Source organism: Centroberyx gerrardi, chromosome 22 (assembly GCF_048128805.1).
Source record: "Centroberyx gerrardi isolate f3 chromosome 22, fCenGer3.hap1.cur.20231027, whole genome shotgun sequence".
NCBI lineage: Eukaryota > Metazoa > Chordata > Actinopteri > Beryciformes > Berycidae > Centroberyx > Centroberyx gerrardi.
In genome coordinates this window covers 3,391,515-3,408,240 of record NC_136018.1, presented here as the reverse complement: position 1 = coordinate 3,408,240, position 16,726 = coordinate 3,391,515, and the positions used below count along the sequence as shown (strand labels likewise).

General features: G+C 41.7%; 2 protein-coding genes across 2 annotated transcripts; both read right to left on the bottom strand.

Moving 5' to 3' along the window:
- Window positions 1-7,708: 7,708 nt before the first annotated feature.
- Window positions 7,709-10,334, bottom strand: rpl22l1 (ribosomal protein L22-like 1). Its single transcript, XM_071910156.2, has 4 exons — window positions 10,221-10,334; window positions 9,408-9,521; window positions 8,669-8,790; window positions 7,709-7,910 (listed from the first exon to the last, which is right to left on the bottom strand). Exons 1-4 carry the CDS (start codon window positions 10,227-10,229, stop codon window positions 7,766-7,768), a joined length of 390 nt encoding a protein of 129 aa, XP_071766257.2. The 5' UTR covers window positions 10,230-10,334; the 3' UTR covers window positions 7,709-7,765.
- Window positions 10,335-11,131: 797 nt separating this feature from the next.
- eif5a (eukaryotic translation initiation factor 5A) lies at window positions 11,132-15,827 on the bottom strand. The gene is made up of 4 exons (XM_071910157.2): window positions 15,640-15,827; window positions 14,856-14,960; window positions 12,402-12,533; window positions 11,132-12,245 (listed from the first exon to the last, which is right to left on the bottom strand). Exons 1-4 carry the CDS (start codon window positions 15,805-15,807, stop codon window positions 12,180-12,182), a joined length of 471 nt encoding a protein of 156 aa, XP_071766258.1. The 5' UTR covers window positions 15,808-15,827; the 3' UTR covers window positions 11,132-12,179.
- Window positions 15,828-16,726: the final 899 nt, after the last annotated feature.

Below are 16,726 nucleotides of genomic sequence, written 5' to 3'. Positions count from 1 at the left end.
TGACAGCAAAAGTCTCCTCTGGATCTGAGTCTGGACCGACACGCCGGTCTGACCCTCACGGTAAGAACCGGCTCCGTTCGGGCGTCCGTCTGCCGCCTGAGTTACCTGAGCGCAGGTGATGATGGGATACGGGCGTCTCTTCTCCTCACTCACTAGAGCGAGACTCCCTCTCTGAAACATTTATGACCTGCAGGAATCTCCTTTCACAACGGAAAGGAAAGCTGCACTCCACCGTACAAACACCTTCTTCTTCTTCTTCTTCTTCTTCTTCTTCTTCTTCTTCTTCTTCTTCTTCTTCTTCTACCCAAATTTACTGATTTACATTTGGGAGGGAAAAGTCAGGATGAACACTGAGACTTGCCAAACCTTAAAGGCCAGAAATGGGGAGATTTTCAAAATAAAAGCGTGGGATCTGAGGGTTCTCCGCTAGAAAACTCAGACAGAGACTTTATTTCCTGTATTCTGGTGACTTTTTATGTATAAATTAACGATGAAAGTATAGAATCTGCATCTTGTAATTTCTTCTTTCTCTCCCAAAGGACATTAGAGACTCTTCTTCAAACACACCTTTTTAAAAGCTGCTTTTAATCTCTAATTCTCATTTGGCCCCATGGTCTTTTAATTTTCATGTCCTTCTCCCTATAGCCTCTCTTGATTGTTGTATTTGCCATAATTTATTCATATTTAAAAGGTTTTATTCACTGTATTATTCACTGATATTGCCATTCATTATTTTATTTTATTATTTAGAAAAGCACTATACAAATGAAATGTATTATTATTATTGTTATTTTACATTAAATCAATCATTAAATCATATTATTACATAGGAATGCAATTTAATTTCAAATTTGACTTCAGTCACCTCTGACCTGAACATAGAGACTGCTGTTTTTGGTGTAGCACAGTTTGTTGACCGTTCCCAAACAGCAGTGACAGCAGAGGGCCGAGATATTTCGGGTCACTGTGTTTAACAAATAAAGCAAATGAGCAGAGTTTGAAATTTGATCCAAATGTGGTAGAAAATTGGGAGAAACGACACCAGGAAAATCTGAAAATGTAAAGTCTTAAAGTACAGTCCAGTGAACAGCAACAGGTGGGATCAGAGAAGATAAAACAAACACCAACTTGTAGCTTATACACACACACACACACACACACACACACACACACACACACACACACATATTAAAGACACACAGCAGGCCAGACAGAAAACACACTCACTGGTTCTGTGTTTCTGGAGACAGGAAGGCTGTGCAGTGGTCGGTCCGGTCCTCATCCTCTGCTGCTGTCGCCGGGTCAGACATGGAGGAAACAGAGAGGGGGGGGGGGGGGGGGGGGGGTGAATTATTCAAACCCTGACATCATGTGACCAGCCAGATATATTATTCAGCACCTGAGGCCGAGCCGTGTGTGTGTGTGTGTGTGTGTGTGTGTGAAGCTGTCATCATTCGCTCATTACTAGGAGGGAGGATACGATGTGTAGCTGTGTGTGTGTGTGTGTGTGTGTGTAAACTGTGTGCTACAGCGCTATACAGTAGGTGAAGTGTCTTTCCTGCTTGTACACAGGGAGTGGTGGGAATCGACCAGGTGTGTGTGTGTGTGTGTGTGTAACGTGACCAGGGGTGTTGTGGAAAGTGAAGCCAACCCAGTTCCTCCACATTTCTATTTGCAGGAATGGAGTTTACTCACTTTCCAATGCTGACATGGATCTTCAGTCAAACTGGTGTATGTTGTATGAAGATAGAGTTTTTATTTCCCACCACATCACTGCAGGTTGCTGTTTATTGTTCCTCCTGCTCTTTTCTCTCGTCCTTTTCCAGGTTTGTGATCCAGAATGAAACAAGTTTGTAACCTAAAATGACCGGTAGCTCAAAATTAAAACTAGTTGAGTTGAGTTTGAGTTTGAGTAATTTTTAAAGGAGAGCAGGTTAGCTGAAGTTTACAAAATAACGGCACTTTTAAGAACTGCGAGATCTTATCGATTGATTGATTTCAATTTAAAAAGTCAGATATCTGTAACTGGTGGGACTGGTGACCTGTCCAGAGTGTTGCCCTGCCTTCCTCCCAATGCATGCTGGGATAGCCTCCAGCCCCCCGTGACGCTGAATAGGGAGCAGGTAAAGAAAATGAATGAATGAACAAATGAATGAATGAAGGAAAAATCATATATGAAACAGAAATAATGCTCCTCACAGTTTTAAAAAACTACCAAGGATAACACAATAAAACTTATTTCCATTGTGTTTTTTTGTTCTTGTTTTGTTTTGTTTTTTATTCTTTTCCTCCCATAAATCAAACAAAACCAGGACCATAAATACACGTCAATACCAAGCAACAACTGCGCAATTTTCAATGCGATACAAACGGCACATTAAAAACTCATATTCAAGCCACATCTAACAGCCACATACAACCCAAGCAGATATAATTCAGTCATGTCTCATTACACAGAAAAGTCTAACAAAATGCCAATATGGCGCTTTCTAAAATTAGACATTTAGAGAACAACACTTCAACATTTCCTCTAAGTGGATTTCTTGGCAGCTGCAGAATACAAACATGTTTCCATGCGGATGTTTCTCTTAAATCTACCTGCAAAAAAATCAAATGTTTTTCATATTTTCTCCACATTTTAGAGGATATTGACTGATGAACTTTAGCTTTCTTTTGTCCCAATGGATGTATAGTGAAGACAAAAACAGGAGGGAAGGATATTGAGGAATGATCTGAGTATGAAACATTGATTTTTTTTATCTGCAAAGAACTGACAGCTGCTGTTTGAATGCATGTAATTATGGTAAATGAAAAAATGAGGTGTCTTTGTAAATAAATGTACATTAAGATCCAGTCAAAACCAGTATTCCTTGCAAAACAATGTCCATTGTCACAAAACTAAAGTGCCTTTATTTCACATGATAAGAATAGATTAAAATGCACTGAGACAGACTGCCTTGGACATTCCAGCTGGTTTTGACTGGATCTTACTGTGTATTTACCAAGCCGTCCCGTGCCTCGGCCCAGTGTGACTCGTGTGTGTGTGTGTGTGTGTGTGTGTTGTTGTGGAGGTGAACTCTCCAGATGTGGGGTTGGACAGTGACACCGTCGTGTTCAGCGGCTCTGGGGCCTTGATGAAGGCTTCAGCAGCCAAACTACTTTGGTTTGTCTTCTGGCAGCAAAAGAGCGTTTTGTTTTTTTGCAGCGTTTTGTTTCTGGCCTCAGCTGCTGCAGGATAGAAACCAACCAGCAGCTGCTTCAGAAACAGAGAAGAAGAGTCAACTGGTCTGATCATCATGAATATCAACATACAAGACTGAGACTCAGCTGTGACTGATGGGTGGGATTTAGGGCTGGGCGATATGGTTGAAATCAATATCATGATAATCATAAGGATTTTTTTAAAAATATATTTCACGATAAGGCGTATGTTTGTAAAGTCAAATAATCAAATTGATGTTCATTGCATTGAACTGCATGGTAACTTTAAAGGAGGGGTATCATTTGCTTTTTCAGCAATTTTATATAATTACCTGGTGTCTATAAAATACATCTGTTAAGTTTTTTTCAGTAAAAATCGTTTCACTTTTCACTTCCCAGTGTTTGTTTCTCACCTACAAGAAAATAGATTGTTTTATATAAGCAGCTTCTTATGCTAATGAGCTACTGCTCTGATTGGCTGGCCATTCTGGAAGGCCCGCCCTCCTCTTAGCACTGATTGGTCGATTTCAGACAGTCCAGTGTCTACATAGACACTGGAGCAAAATCTGCCTGGCTTGTGGGAGTGTTTTATAGTTGGTGACTGTGGGGAAACGGCACAGTAACATGATTCAATATTATTACTGTGATTACTTCACACCTCCAAGTACCAAAATCACCATAAATACTAAGAATTGCCACATCCTAGGATACCCCCCCTTTAAGTGTGATGTCAAACAAAACACTGAAATTTTAAAATAGTATAATAATTTAAATGTTTCATATTTAATTTTGTCAGAGCTTTAAAATAATATTAGCTCGTTGTAATTCATTTAGACAGCAGAACTGTGTCAGGATATCAAAATATCTTCATATCATCACGATATGAAATTACAATAAACGATAATATTGAATATATTGTCCTAATTGGAGTCCCATTGGAAGTCATGGGAGTTCATCGAAACATGCGACCCCATGAGTGTCTCTTTAAGGCGGTGTCCAAGTGTTGTTTTAATTTGTATATTATGCTGTGTGTGTGTGTGTGTGTGTGTGTGTGTGGGGGGGGGTTAATGTATGTATATGTGATGTATTGTTGTTGTAATCTGGTGGTAATCTGATACAGAAGATCAGATTACCAACCTGTGACAGCACATGCAGGCAGGGTTGATGAGAACATACACACACACACACACACACACACACAGAGAGAGAGAGAGGCTTGACAGTAGTACACAATAGGGTTAGATGGATTTTGCCAATATTGACCTTTTATTAAAAATCAGATATTGGACAGAAATCAGTCCAGTGTGTTGTGGGAACCAACACACTGCAGAGAAAATGTGTGTTTGGGTTTCAGTGGAGAGTTTTAGTGTCACATGATGGTCTCAGTTTTCCAAACTCTACAGAAGCTGGTTTTTAATGAAAACCTGCAGACTCTCAGGATTAACAACCACTGATCTAAATGTTATTTCAGAGGCTTTTCCACCTGCTGGGAGGAAACTTCTGGAGAAAACACTGAGTCTTTGTCATTTTGGGGATTTTTTGGGCATGAAAATGGTCAAACTTTGAGATAAACGATATCAGAACAAAATATCAGCTATCGGCAACTTCAATCCAAAAGTATCAGTGGCTGTATTGGCCTTCAAAAATCTATATCAGTCCACCACTAACACATAATAGATAGATGCATGAGACGCTGAGCTCGCTACTGAAAATCCAAACAAGTATGAATGTTTTTCTGTTCATTTCAAGCCAAACAGTCGCTGTGTGGAAAAATCCCTAAAAAACCAACTATCATCCAGTGGGTGAAGAAACTCTCCGGCTGGTTATCTGTGGGAAAGTGAACATATTGCAGATGTCAGATGAAAACCTCGCATCTCCAAAATGTCGACTTATTTTCAGGAACTAAGAAAAACAGCCACCATGTGTTTGTCAGTTTATCCGGTTGGTTTCGACAGCTTGTTTCATCAGACAAAGGCTTGTAGGATTTTCTCATACAGAAATTTATGTTAAAAAAATAAATAACCATGTGTGTCATGAGGTTTTCACCTTACAACAATGAAAAGCTATTAAGTAAAGACCTAAAGACTTGGATTTTTATTTTCTTTCTTTTATTTTTTACCTTGCTTATTTCTTCATTGTGTCTTTTTTTTTTTATTATTTGTCATGTCTGTAGCTCTAATCTGTTGGCTGGTCTATACATTTTAACAAGGGTGGAAGTAACTAATTACATTTACTCACAGTATTATAATTGAGTAGCTTTTCTGTGTACTTCTTAAAGTCAGAAATTGTACTTTTACTTAAGTACGTTTGTGTGTCTCTCCATCAGCAGCAGAAACTGGATCAAGGTAAACTGACAAACTGTGGATCCATTCACAATGAGAAGAGGAATCTGACTTTACTTTGTTTCTGCACTTTATTTTGTCGTTTCTAATGTTTCCAGTGAAAAGAATCTAGTTTGAACTCTGACCTCTCTCCTGTTAGAATCACATGGAAAAGATCACAGCTAACAATGTTCTCTGTTGTAAAGAGGAACTCAGGAACTTTTACTCTGAGGACATTTTAAATCAGACACTGTTTACTTTTACTGAAGGAGATTTTTACACTTTTACTTTTACTTCTACTTCAGTAAAATATCAGCAAAGTAACAGTACTTCTACTGGAGTAGGACATTTTAATACTCTTTCCACTACTGTATTTTAAGCGGCTGCTGACTCCAGACCAGTTTAAGGTGTTCGCATTCCTGAGGCAACGTGCTTTATACACAACAGATGAGAGGATGGAGTGAATCCAGACACACACACACACACACACACTGTACACGCAGGCAGACATGCGAGCATGTGCATATATAGACACACATGCAAATTGGCCATGCATCCATGAACCCAAACACACACACATAAAAAAGAGATAGGGAGCAAATCAAACCATCCCATTCTGTTGAAGGGAATAAAGGATTCACTGGCAGCTTTCAGCAAATTCATGAAAGAGCAAAGAACTGGAGGCAGACTGATGCTCACTTCATGCCAGTCTGTAACATGGAACAATTTATCATAAAGAGACTCTTATTTTACTAGAAAATATTTCTAACAATACAGTTGTTCACTCAATATGTATTTTATTGTTATTTTACTAAATGCTACTTATTTTATATCTAAAGAGACTCTTTTTGTTGTCGTTTTTGTTGTTGTAAAAGTTCTGTGTTTTCCTCCTGTTGTCATTTAATTTGTGTTCTCCAACTAATTTGGGCCATTTCTTGTCATCTTGAGTTAGGGGGTTAGGGTCAGAACTTTTTCTTTCTGTTTCATAAGAATTAGGTGTTTATAAGAAGGTACTAAGTAAAAAGTTCAACTGTTTTCTTTAGTTTTATTCCGATTCGTCCTCAGTTGAAATTCAGGAAATACTGTATGGGGGAAAAAAAGAGACTGAAATGCTACAAAGGTCTGGAGATGGACTGAGGAGAAGCAAAACAAAGTTCTGGTGCACAGCAGCCATATTTTGTTCTGAAGCGGCCGATGGTGTGAACTGGACCTGGTTCTGTTCGATCCCAGCAGAAACCTGCATTCAAGTGTCAAAAGGACCTTTAGCAGCACCTAGTGGGCGTCAGTTCACCTCTGTGTCCATAACAAGTGCGGCAGGACTGGCATCTTAGTTTTAGAGGTCATCAGAGGAGTCAAAGCCACTTACAATGTGTGTGATTTGCTGCTATAGCCGACACAAATACACATCATTTTGTGCAGAACTTGCAGGTTAAAGCTCAGTCCAACTGGGAACACAACAGTCTGAATCTTAGAGTTAGAAAATACTCATCTGCCATCTCTAAACTACCACAGCTTGATGTTTTTTCCTTTTCCTTCCCTCTCTGAGACAGAACGCAGATGAATCCAGATTCACTTCAGCTACAGCACAGGATCTATAGACTATAATCAATAAAACTAGCCAGATGGAGCTCATTTATCAGCTGAACTTCCAAGAAACTGCTTTAGTTTTCTGGACAGCAGTTTGCTTTGACTATTTAGATGAAGAAGCAGCTACATTCCTTTAGTTTCCCAGGAGTCTCCTGCTTTTATTTAAATATTTTATTCCTTCTCAGTTGGTTTGTACCCAAAACTGGTACAAAAGGGAGTTTTTCAGGGTTCAGGGTGTTGTTGTGAATCTTATTCAACAAAACATCTGTGACAAATTCCCAGATACTCACCCATCCCCTTTAATCTGACACCAAGCCAGGTTTCTACATAGAACAAGGATTAGTTACATGAGTTCTGTGTATTGGAAAGACTAAAAACAGAGGAAAAGAATAGAATCTGCCCACTGGATAGCTCCTGATGCAAAAATAAGTTAACAACACTGCAGTTAATTAATAATAATTTCATTTTGCATCAGGAACAATCCAGTGTGTGGACTCTATTCTTTTCCTCTGCTTGTTTATTTTCGATCCAGCACACTTTCTGTCTGATGTGTGTTTTTGTCTGTTGTCTAAGAGCAAGAAGGCGAAACACAAAAGTCGTCGTTTTCCACATTTATTCTCCCATCACAGTCCGTGTGAGCGGCTCAGAGCAGCCGCTCACTCGTCCGTCTCCGACTCCTCGTCCTCCTGACTGATCTGGAAGTAGCGCAGCTCGTACGTCTCCTTGTCGGACGCCACCACTCTCAGCCAATCACGGAGGTTGTTCTTCTTCAGGTACTTCTTCGTCAGGTACTTCAGATACCTGGGGGAGTGGGGATGAACAAACCGTTACGGACGCTGCAGCTTTGCAAGCTGGGAGAATTGTTTGCGCTATTGTGTGTCTTCTACTTTTAATAGAAACTCATAATGTTCTTCACTTTCATGCCAACATTTTGTCCGATAGATGGATGGTGGATGTGTCATTTTGTAATGAAATCCTTTAGTGCTGAAACGATTAGTCAATTCAAATTTTTATAATCGATTTATCGTTTGAGTCATTTATCAAGTAAAAACACCAAACATTTCCGGGTTACAGCTTCATAGATGCTAACATTTGCTGCTTTTCTCCACTACAAATTAATCCTTTTTTTGGCTGCTGGTCAGATTAAATAAACAAATTTAAGACGTCACTTTGAGTTCTGGTAACTTGTGTTGGCCATTTGTCAGTTTTGACATTTTGTAGATTAAATGATTAATAAAAAATAATAATGATAATGAAAATAATCGTTAGTTGCAGCCCTAAAACTCTTGACATATACACATTTGAAATTCTATCACTAGGTAGAGGACCTGTTATGATGAAAGGTCGCATCACATGTGTCCGATTTATAAAATTGATGGAACAGATGGACTGTACAGGCCACTGAAACAAACCTGCATTTCAGTCAACTGTCTATTGTTGGATGAAGGTAAAGTACGGTGGGTGACACTTCTATATAAAGCTCAACACTATATTTCTTAACGCCGTTTCACCCTAACCTCAACGTCTCCCATCAGACTGCAGCAGGAGGCTGATCTCACCTCTTGGAGAACTGCTTCTCAGACGTGACGTTGATCTTGTTCTTCATCCGGCCGACCTGGACCATGTTTCCCAGGTTCCCCGTCTTCCCGTTGACCTTAATCCTCTCTTTGAGGAAGGTTTCCTATTGGACAGAGCAGAGTGACACACTAGGGAAGAGAACCCTAGTTTTTTCGAGCTAGGGAAGGGAACCCTAGTCCACACACAGCGTTAGCCACTCGCTCCGGCAGACTACACAGGCTACAGGCAACCATCGTAGATAAAGTTATTAGTAGATGAAGTAAAAGGCAAAAAAAAAAAGTCTAGTTAAATGAACAATCATCACAACAGCTATCACAGAGAATGTTAAACAGGGTTCTCACACATTTTCTCCATTTCAATATTCTCTTTTTCCCTGAGCTTCACTTCATGACTGGATTTGAAGACTAGATGATATGTTTTTGTTCAATGATGTATATGGATACTCATATTAATCCCTATCAGCAACATCATATTCTATAGATTATAATTCTTCCCAACAAATATTGCGTGAAATGACAGGGGGTCTACGACTGCATTATAGTCATATAGATAGGAAATTAACATTTTACTATTTTTACCCAGTTCCTTAACTTTAACCTGAAAATTAACATGTTTATTCATGTTCATTATAACATTATTATTATTATAACATGTTCTTTATCCAGTCAGGAACGCTGGTATGAAGATTTAAGGGCTTCACAGCTGCATGTAGAGACTTACAAAGTTAGCAGAGTCCAGGATGCCGTCCTCCACCGGGTGGGTCAGGTCCAGGGTGAACCTCCATGAAGCTCCCTTTTTGGTCTTCTTACCAACTGTCGGTCTCTTCTGTTTGAGCTGGGCGGTAACACAGAAGTCACAAGATCAGAAAACTTTGGCAGACAGCAGGCCAGATGGGCGCCGTTCTCTCACTCTCTCGACACGTTGGAGAAAACGCCACGGCGAACCGCAATTTGACAGGTTATAATTTTACCTTACTTGTCTGCAAACGGACATACGTCGTAGAACAACACTTTAAAGTTTTCCCAAATCGTTAGGGTCCACTAGTAACTTCGGCATTAATATGTTCAGCCAGTGACCCCTTATTTTACTAAAATGTCAAATATTGATTCGCGCTGCTCGCTGTCGCCTGCCGGGTGTTTCGGTGGAGGGAGACTTAGGACTAGTGGAGGCATCAGTTATAAAAGTTTACATTGTATTGAAATATGTGCTGTTGGGTGGATCATATGTACGCCGAAGTAACCAGCGGACCCTAGACTAGCAGCAGTGACAGACTTTATCAGTACGGTACCGGCAAACTCTGCTGTCATGCACTACTGAATGGGACACGTGTATAAACTAACGTTAAGCGTGCAAGCTAATGCTAACACAGATAGCCTCTTGTCTTATTCCATAACAAAACACGTCCAGGGTCAAGCACGTAGCTGTACTGTTAAGAGTTTTATCGTATCTGAATGAATACTAGGCAAAATAGCAAAAAACTACACCAAATGAACAATGAATTGAATACATCTCTCGGGAGCTATCAGTACATACCGGCGCCATGTTGAGCGAGCGGACGGGAAAGGGAGTACCGGACGTTACGCCGGGACGTATAGCACGTCATCTGGAACGCTCTTACCAAATATGGCGATTCCAGTGTGCAACTTTATCAAGAGCAGGAAAACGTCGGGTCGCCTGGCACCGCACCGCAGAGCGCGCTAGGGACTAGTTTCTCACATGAATCAGGAAATAGACGGTTACATGAACTATGGAGAAACTGACAGCAGTGCGGGATTTTGAATAATGGCCGATTGTTTTTATTTTATAGAACTTATAGTAGGATTTTACACTTTCGCTATTCTGTCTTCATCTATTTTAATTCCTTCAAACTGAAAAATCACGCAGGAACTAAAAATCATTGCAGCAGTCGCTTATGTATTATGATGCGAGTCCAAAGGGCAGCAACAGCCAAACACACCCAGATAAACCTGTCTGCGGTCAATGATTGACCGGCCTGCAGTCACACACACCACCCCTCCCCTGCTGCAGTGGATGTGCATCAACCCTCCCTAGTCGTGTTTGAACAAACTGACATTTATGTGGATGTAGAAGGGAAAGAGAAACCTCCCCGTGACTCAGAGAGCCCATTACTGGTTAGAAAGGCATGGACAGAGAAAAGCGCACATGCCTTTTTTCCATTGTGGTGCCACTTGTGGCTCAGTGTGTCGACATGCAGGCAGGAGAGGTGCACCAGGCTGAGCATGAGTCATCTTCACATTACCATATCAGGCATCCAGGCAGGGTGTGTCCGCAACTGCCTGAGGCCCGGCTCCAGAGTCTTGACACACCATGAGATGCTTTGAAGAGAGTTTGAGCAAGCTGCACTATTGTGTTTGTGCATGCTGACTTGTCTACTTAAGTAACACCAGATATATACACAAGACACAAAACCAGACAGACACCGGTTGCAGTTTTTTGTCCATTTGTTTCAACTTTTATTTTTTGCCATCTCCAGTCAGGTGACAAAGGCCTCGAGTGAACAAAGTTTGCAACTCTACCACCCTCCCCTCCCCGATTGAGTCCCTCAAAACACACACCTCACTGCAAACCGCCTCCCACAACATTTCGGAGGCCCACACCGCTACACATTCACGCCTCAAAACACTCCTTTTGTATTGGGGGATGGCCAGGGCAGCGGGGCAGGCCCTCAGCTGCCCTGGTGGACAAGAGGTAAGCGCACAGGACCCTCACGCCCCTCAGACTTCTACACAGACACGAGACTGGCATTAAGAGGATAAATCACTGAAGTTTGTTTCCATTTGTCCGAAAAAAAAGTGTTCTCTTTTCTTGGTTTTTAGAGCTTTGAAATGCCGGGGTGGACCTCAAATGCTCTTAAGTGCTAGCCACCGGCAAACCCAGCGTTTTGGGAGAAAGGGACCTTGTTGCGCCAAATCCACACAGGAACCAGAGCAAAGGCCATGCTGGAAAGCAGTATGGCAGCTAGAGGGACAACCTAACCAGAGTTGAGTATCTATAAAGGGGCAACCTCCCCCTCCCACTGCTTTAACTCAAAAACAGCCCCCCTCCCCTTCCCTCTAAAAGGCATTAGACCTGCTATATTCAATCTAAAGAATATAAAAAAATAAATCATACAAAAGCTGGATCCCGTTATTTAAACATTCAGGAATGTGAGTGGCAAGACCAACATTTTGAAGGCAAAAATAAACAGGAATGAGCAACCGATCAATATTTTTGAAGTTATTTTTTATAAAGTAGATTGTTACCAAACAAAACCTCAGTGATCAGGCAGAGGACCACGCAGCGAGCTGCGGTGGAACATTCCCAACAGCAATGGAAAAGAGAAACAAAAAGAAAAAGATCAATGAGGAGATAAATCACAACAGAATGATTGAGGTTGTCTGTGAAGGCCGACGCTTTGGTGACAGAACCAATGAGAATGCAAGAGACTGGTTGTGGGTGGTGCTTGTTGCCTGGGCAGCAAAGTCTGTCTCCCTATTTGCTGGACATGGACTTGGTGCCGACAGCGCATTCCTCCCCCATGGCGGCCAAAACGGTGACCTGCAAAGCACAAGAGATGTTCAAGTTAGACGTCCGAAATCTCACCCTGCACTCCTCATTTACTTCATAATCAAAGAGTCAAAACGTTTCCTTCCCAAAAGACAGATATTTAACCCCCCGCTCCAATAGGACACTTCTGGCCCCACAACCGCTTACCATGAAGTCCTCAGACGCTTCGAACTTTGCCTCGATTTCCTTTCCAATGTCATTTTCGGGGACACGCAGGTCCTCTCTGATGTCACCGTTGTCAGCCAACAGGGACATGTAGCATTCGCTGATATTCACCAACTGTGGAGGGAAAGGCACGTTAACGGTCAAAAGACGGATTATAACCATGATGACATAAAGCACACTGACTGTTTTATTGGTTGCTACACCAGCTCGCTTGTGGTAACCAACTAGTGAGTTGCCGGTCTTAAATTTCCCCATCTTTTTTTCTATACTGCTTTGCAGAAAACTGTCAGATTGTACACATGCATTGGTAACGTAACAAAATCCAGGAGACTTCTGTGACAGTGGCCTTCAGCAGCACTCCAGTTCCCATAATCAGCCACTTCATTAAAATATGAGCATCACAGAACAGGTGCCTCATACAAAATGCCATAGAAGTTAATGAGACATTATAGAGGAGTGGTCAACATTTAGTCCAACTGATGACAGGAGACAGTGGACCTGCAGATGGATATCGGCTCCCTGGCTTCACATCACCTCCTCTCTAAAAGATAACCTTAATACCACTGTCCCTCTGCAAAAAGCACACCCTAACATACTAAGATCACTGGGCCTGCTTACACTTGCTGAAAGCTGAGCTTTTCAATCTGGATTAATGTGAGACAACCCAATTTCCCCATCAGCCAAATGCTGGTAAATGCCAACTGTGGCTACTAAGCCACTTTGGCTGGTAGCCACAGTGGTTCAGGTGTCAATTCTAAAATTCTCATATGGCCGGTAAAATGGTGAAAACAGCTGATGGATGCTGGAATCCAGACACTGCAGCGTGTGGGGGGAGACAAAAAATAAAAAAAAATTCCCTGGCAGGCATAGCGGCTCCAGAGCCACAGACCTCGAGGGACAACTCATTAAGTGCTGCCACCTCAAACAACTGGGAACACAAGCACTGTGGGACATTACCACTACTCCCAACTGGTGGGACATTTATCATTACTCCAACCGGTGGGACATATCACTACTCCAACTGGTGGGACATATCACTACTCCAACTGGTGGGACATATCACTACTCCAACCGGTGGGACATTATTACCATTTCCCCCAAACCTTCTGGTAGCTGCTCCACCGACACATGAGCTAAAATTTGACGAAAGAGGACTTAACTCTTCAAGAGAAAACTTGACAGGAGTGTTTCAGCCTAGACGGTCGGGTTGTCACGATACTAGAATTTCTAACTTCGATACAATACCCAGGAAAATATCGATATGTGATATCATTTTTGATACCACGGGGGGGGGGGGGAAATGAATTTTCAATCTTTTTTAAAATATTGTTTTCATGTTAAAATATAATTTTAACATGAAAACAATATTTTAAAGTTGTCTGAGATCAAACAACACATTTTTGATTGACAGGTGTTGATCGCCGTCATGATTTGCTCTTTTTTATTGAGGGGAGTGAGCTTATACTGCACAAGCATGTGAAACATCATATTGCCTCCTGGCCTCTGCAGCATAGACTGTAAGCAACTAAGCAAAAAACACAGAGACCCAAACTAGTCCCTTAATATCCGACAACGCAGGGGGAAATCCCAGTGCAAACGAGACAGATGGACGGACAGACAGACGCACGCTTCTCCATAACGTAGGCCCGATAAAACTCATTCAAAACTTTGCACTTACACAGCAGATTACCCCTGCTCTAGTCATCAGCCTATCAGAACACTTTTAGCTTGCTGAAGCAACAGATACCCACCAATGATAGTGAAAAATCAGCAGGGCTAGAGTTCGTGGATTATTATTGACAGAATGATTTTAATTGGACATTTCAACGTCCAGTCAAGCTTCCTGACCGGGCCCGGACAATGCATCTGAAAACCGGGCATCTGGCAAACTTACTTGATAACGTTAGCTAGCTCTGTAGCTAACGTTTGGTTTGCTAGCTAAACTAAAACGGATAAATGTTTAATGCTTCAGTGATGTTGAAACGGGAGCTTTCGCCAACCTCTCGAAATTCTTTATATAGACTGGCGTGTCGGTCCTTAAGGTGCTTTGCCAAGTTTGACGTGTTACCCCCCCTTCGTCGGCACCACTTTGTAGCATTGTTTGCCGAGTGAGGCAACAACCCAGCTGACTGCTACTAGTGAGAGGAGGGGCTGTGGGCAGCGGTGCAGGGTGTGTGTGTGTGGCTAGTGGAGGCGGCGAAGTGTTTGATTGTTTAATGTTTGATTTTTCATTAAGAGAAAGCACTGCTGGTATCGATACTGTTGCAAACGAGTATTGTATCCGTTTCAAATTTTTAGTATCGATACTTATCGAAGTATCGATACTTTTGACAACCCTACTAGACGGATGACAGCAGTCGCATGTCTGTTCTAATTGACTTGTGCGTTTATTTGGACTTACACTTCAGTGATAAAGTGTTTGGAGAGATGACCTACCTGGTAGTCTAGCCTCTTGATGGCGGGCACATCCATGTTGTGGGTGGAGGGGCACATATCTTCATACTTTTTGTTGGTGAAGATGTCGATACCAACCAGGTTAACCTACAGCATAAAGTTTAGTTTATTGCACAGTAATGTGAAGAGATTAAAAAAAATATAACTATGAAAAAGGAAATTAGTGCAGGTGAGATTACAAAAAAACACCAAGAGGCTTATGAAAAGCACAGATTACACGAAAATAGATCTCACCCAAAACACCACAATATAGTTGAGTTTCCATTGTATATATCATATAATTTTATTTTCTCAGTGAGTTGTTTTTTTTAATAAGCTCACTTGGGTTTCAAACTTCTCTGGCACATGACTTTTGTTTTGTATCGTCTTTATTGTTATTTATGCAGTGAATAAGTAAAACCTAAAACCCCACCAAGATGCAGAAAATGGCAAGGGGAATAATTTTCTCCATCAGGGCTATTTCATGCAAGTCATAGGAGAGATCAAAGTGCAGCGTAAGTACAAGAGTGTTGGCGTGTGTGTGTGTGTGTTCAAAGGAAAATACACTGATAATTTACGTGTTATTACTGAAGGAAAACATAAAACAGATTGGACCAGACCGGTCCTAAATCTATTTGATTTTATTAAGAGCCCAAGTCTGGTTTCAGAGCTCCGTTTACGGCTGGCACCGTCTGCGTCTCGCACTGCCAACTGCCAACTCATGGCTCCTTTAAATTCACCTGAACCACAACAAACACTCTGTTCAGGACAAGTTTCTGAGCTCTACCTTGGCATGCCCGTGCTTGCCGGTCTTGGAGGTGGACATCTCCACAATTTTGCAGGGACGTCCCTTCAGCACCACGAAGCCGTTCTTGCGCAGAGCAGAGCACTGCATGGGATAGGTGGCGGAGGCGCCAGACTCGCCGGTCTGGAAGTCAAGATCGGGATCTGCCATGGTGCGATGGGTCTGGGGCGCTGGAACAGAGAGGGAACCGGGTTACACCACAACCAAAACACATTTAAAACCAAACTGCACTCTTTCTGAAGTCACATACTGAACTAGTATGTCAATATTTATATTACATCAACTATCCTGAGACTGTATGCCATACTACAGAATTTTTGTCATCAGGTGTCATAAGGTTAAGGGTGGATTTTTATTGATCAATGTGATTCAGATAATTAAGATGACAATTAGTGAAAACTAAAGACCAGAAGGAAGCAATATTTGGCACCTCAAAATGCAACTTGAATGCATTTAAACCTAGCATCATCAGCAAATACACTATTTTGAATCTCCAAGAGCCTCAGACTCAAACAGACCCTGCAATAGACCACGGATCCCCATTTGTTTTTATGATCTATCCCGAAGATCTTCATCTGATTACTTTGCAGTTAGATTTGACAGACTTGTCTATACTGCAGGTGGGGCAGTTAAGTGTTTTGAGTGAACCCCAATTGAACATCCTTTTACATTCCCTCATTGTGTAAATTTCCAGGGAGTAACGGTAAAACTAAACTATCCCTGGTTTTGCTGGGGGCCCCTGGAGCCTTTCATGGACCTCGCTTTAGGACTGCCGCGCCGGAGGCCGGTTCCACAGCAGACCTCGTTATCTGATATCGCGAGGTTTAAAAAAAAAAAAAAAAAAAAAAAAACTTCCCCATGGTCTGTCATCCCGTTAACTGAAAATCCGCAGACGTTCCCTCAGACTAAATTAGATCTATTCTAAACTGGAAATCCTAAGTGCAAAGCCGGCGACAGCGAAGCCGTTCAGTATGAAACACGGACAAGCTGCCTGGCTAAATAAATACAAGCCAGGCCACACTGTATATCCACTCTACTTATTCCAACTGTTAGCAGCAACCGCTTACCT

Coding starts and splice junctions, on each gene's coding strand:
- rpl22l1 (XM_071910156.2), bottom strand. Junction 8,791..9,407: donor TCCTGGACTCTGCTAACTTT/GTAAGTCTCTAC, acceptor TCTGTCCAATAG/GAAACCTTCCTCAAAGAGAG. Junction 7,911..8,668: donor GAGAAGCAGTTCTCCAAGAG/GTGAGATCAGCC, acceptor CCACTCCCCCAG/GTATCTGAAGTACCTGACGA.
- eif5a (XM_071910157.2), bottom strand. CDS start 15,807: ATGGCAGATCCCGATCTTGACTTCCAGACCGGCGAGTCTGGCGCCTCC. Junction 14,961..15,639: donor GCAAGCACGGGCATGCCAAG/GTAGAGCTCAGA, acceptor TTTATGCTGTAG/GTTAACCTGGTTGGTATCGA. Junction 12,534..14,855: donor TCAAGAGGCTAGACTACCAG/GTAGGTCATCTC, acceptor TTCCCTCCACAG/TTGGTGAATATCAGCGAATG.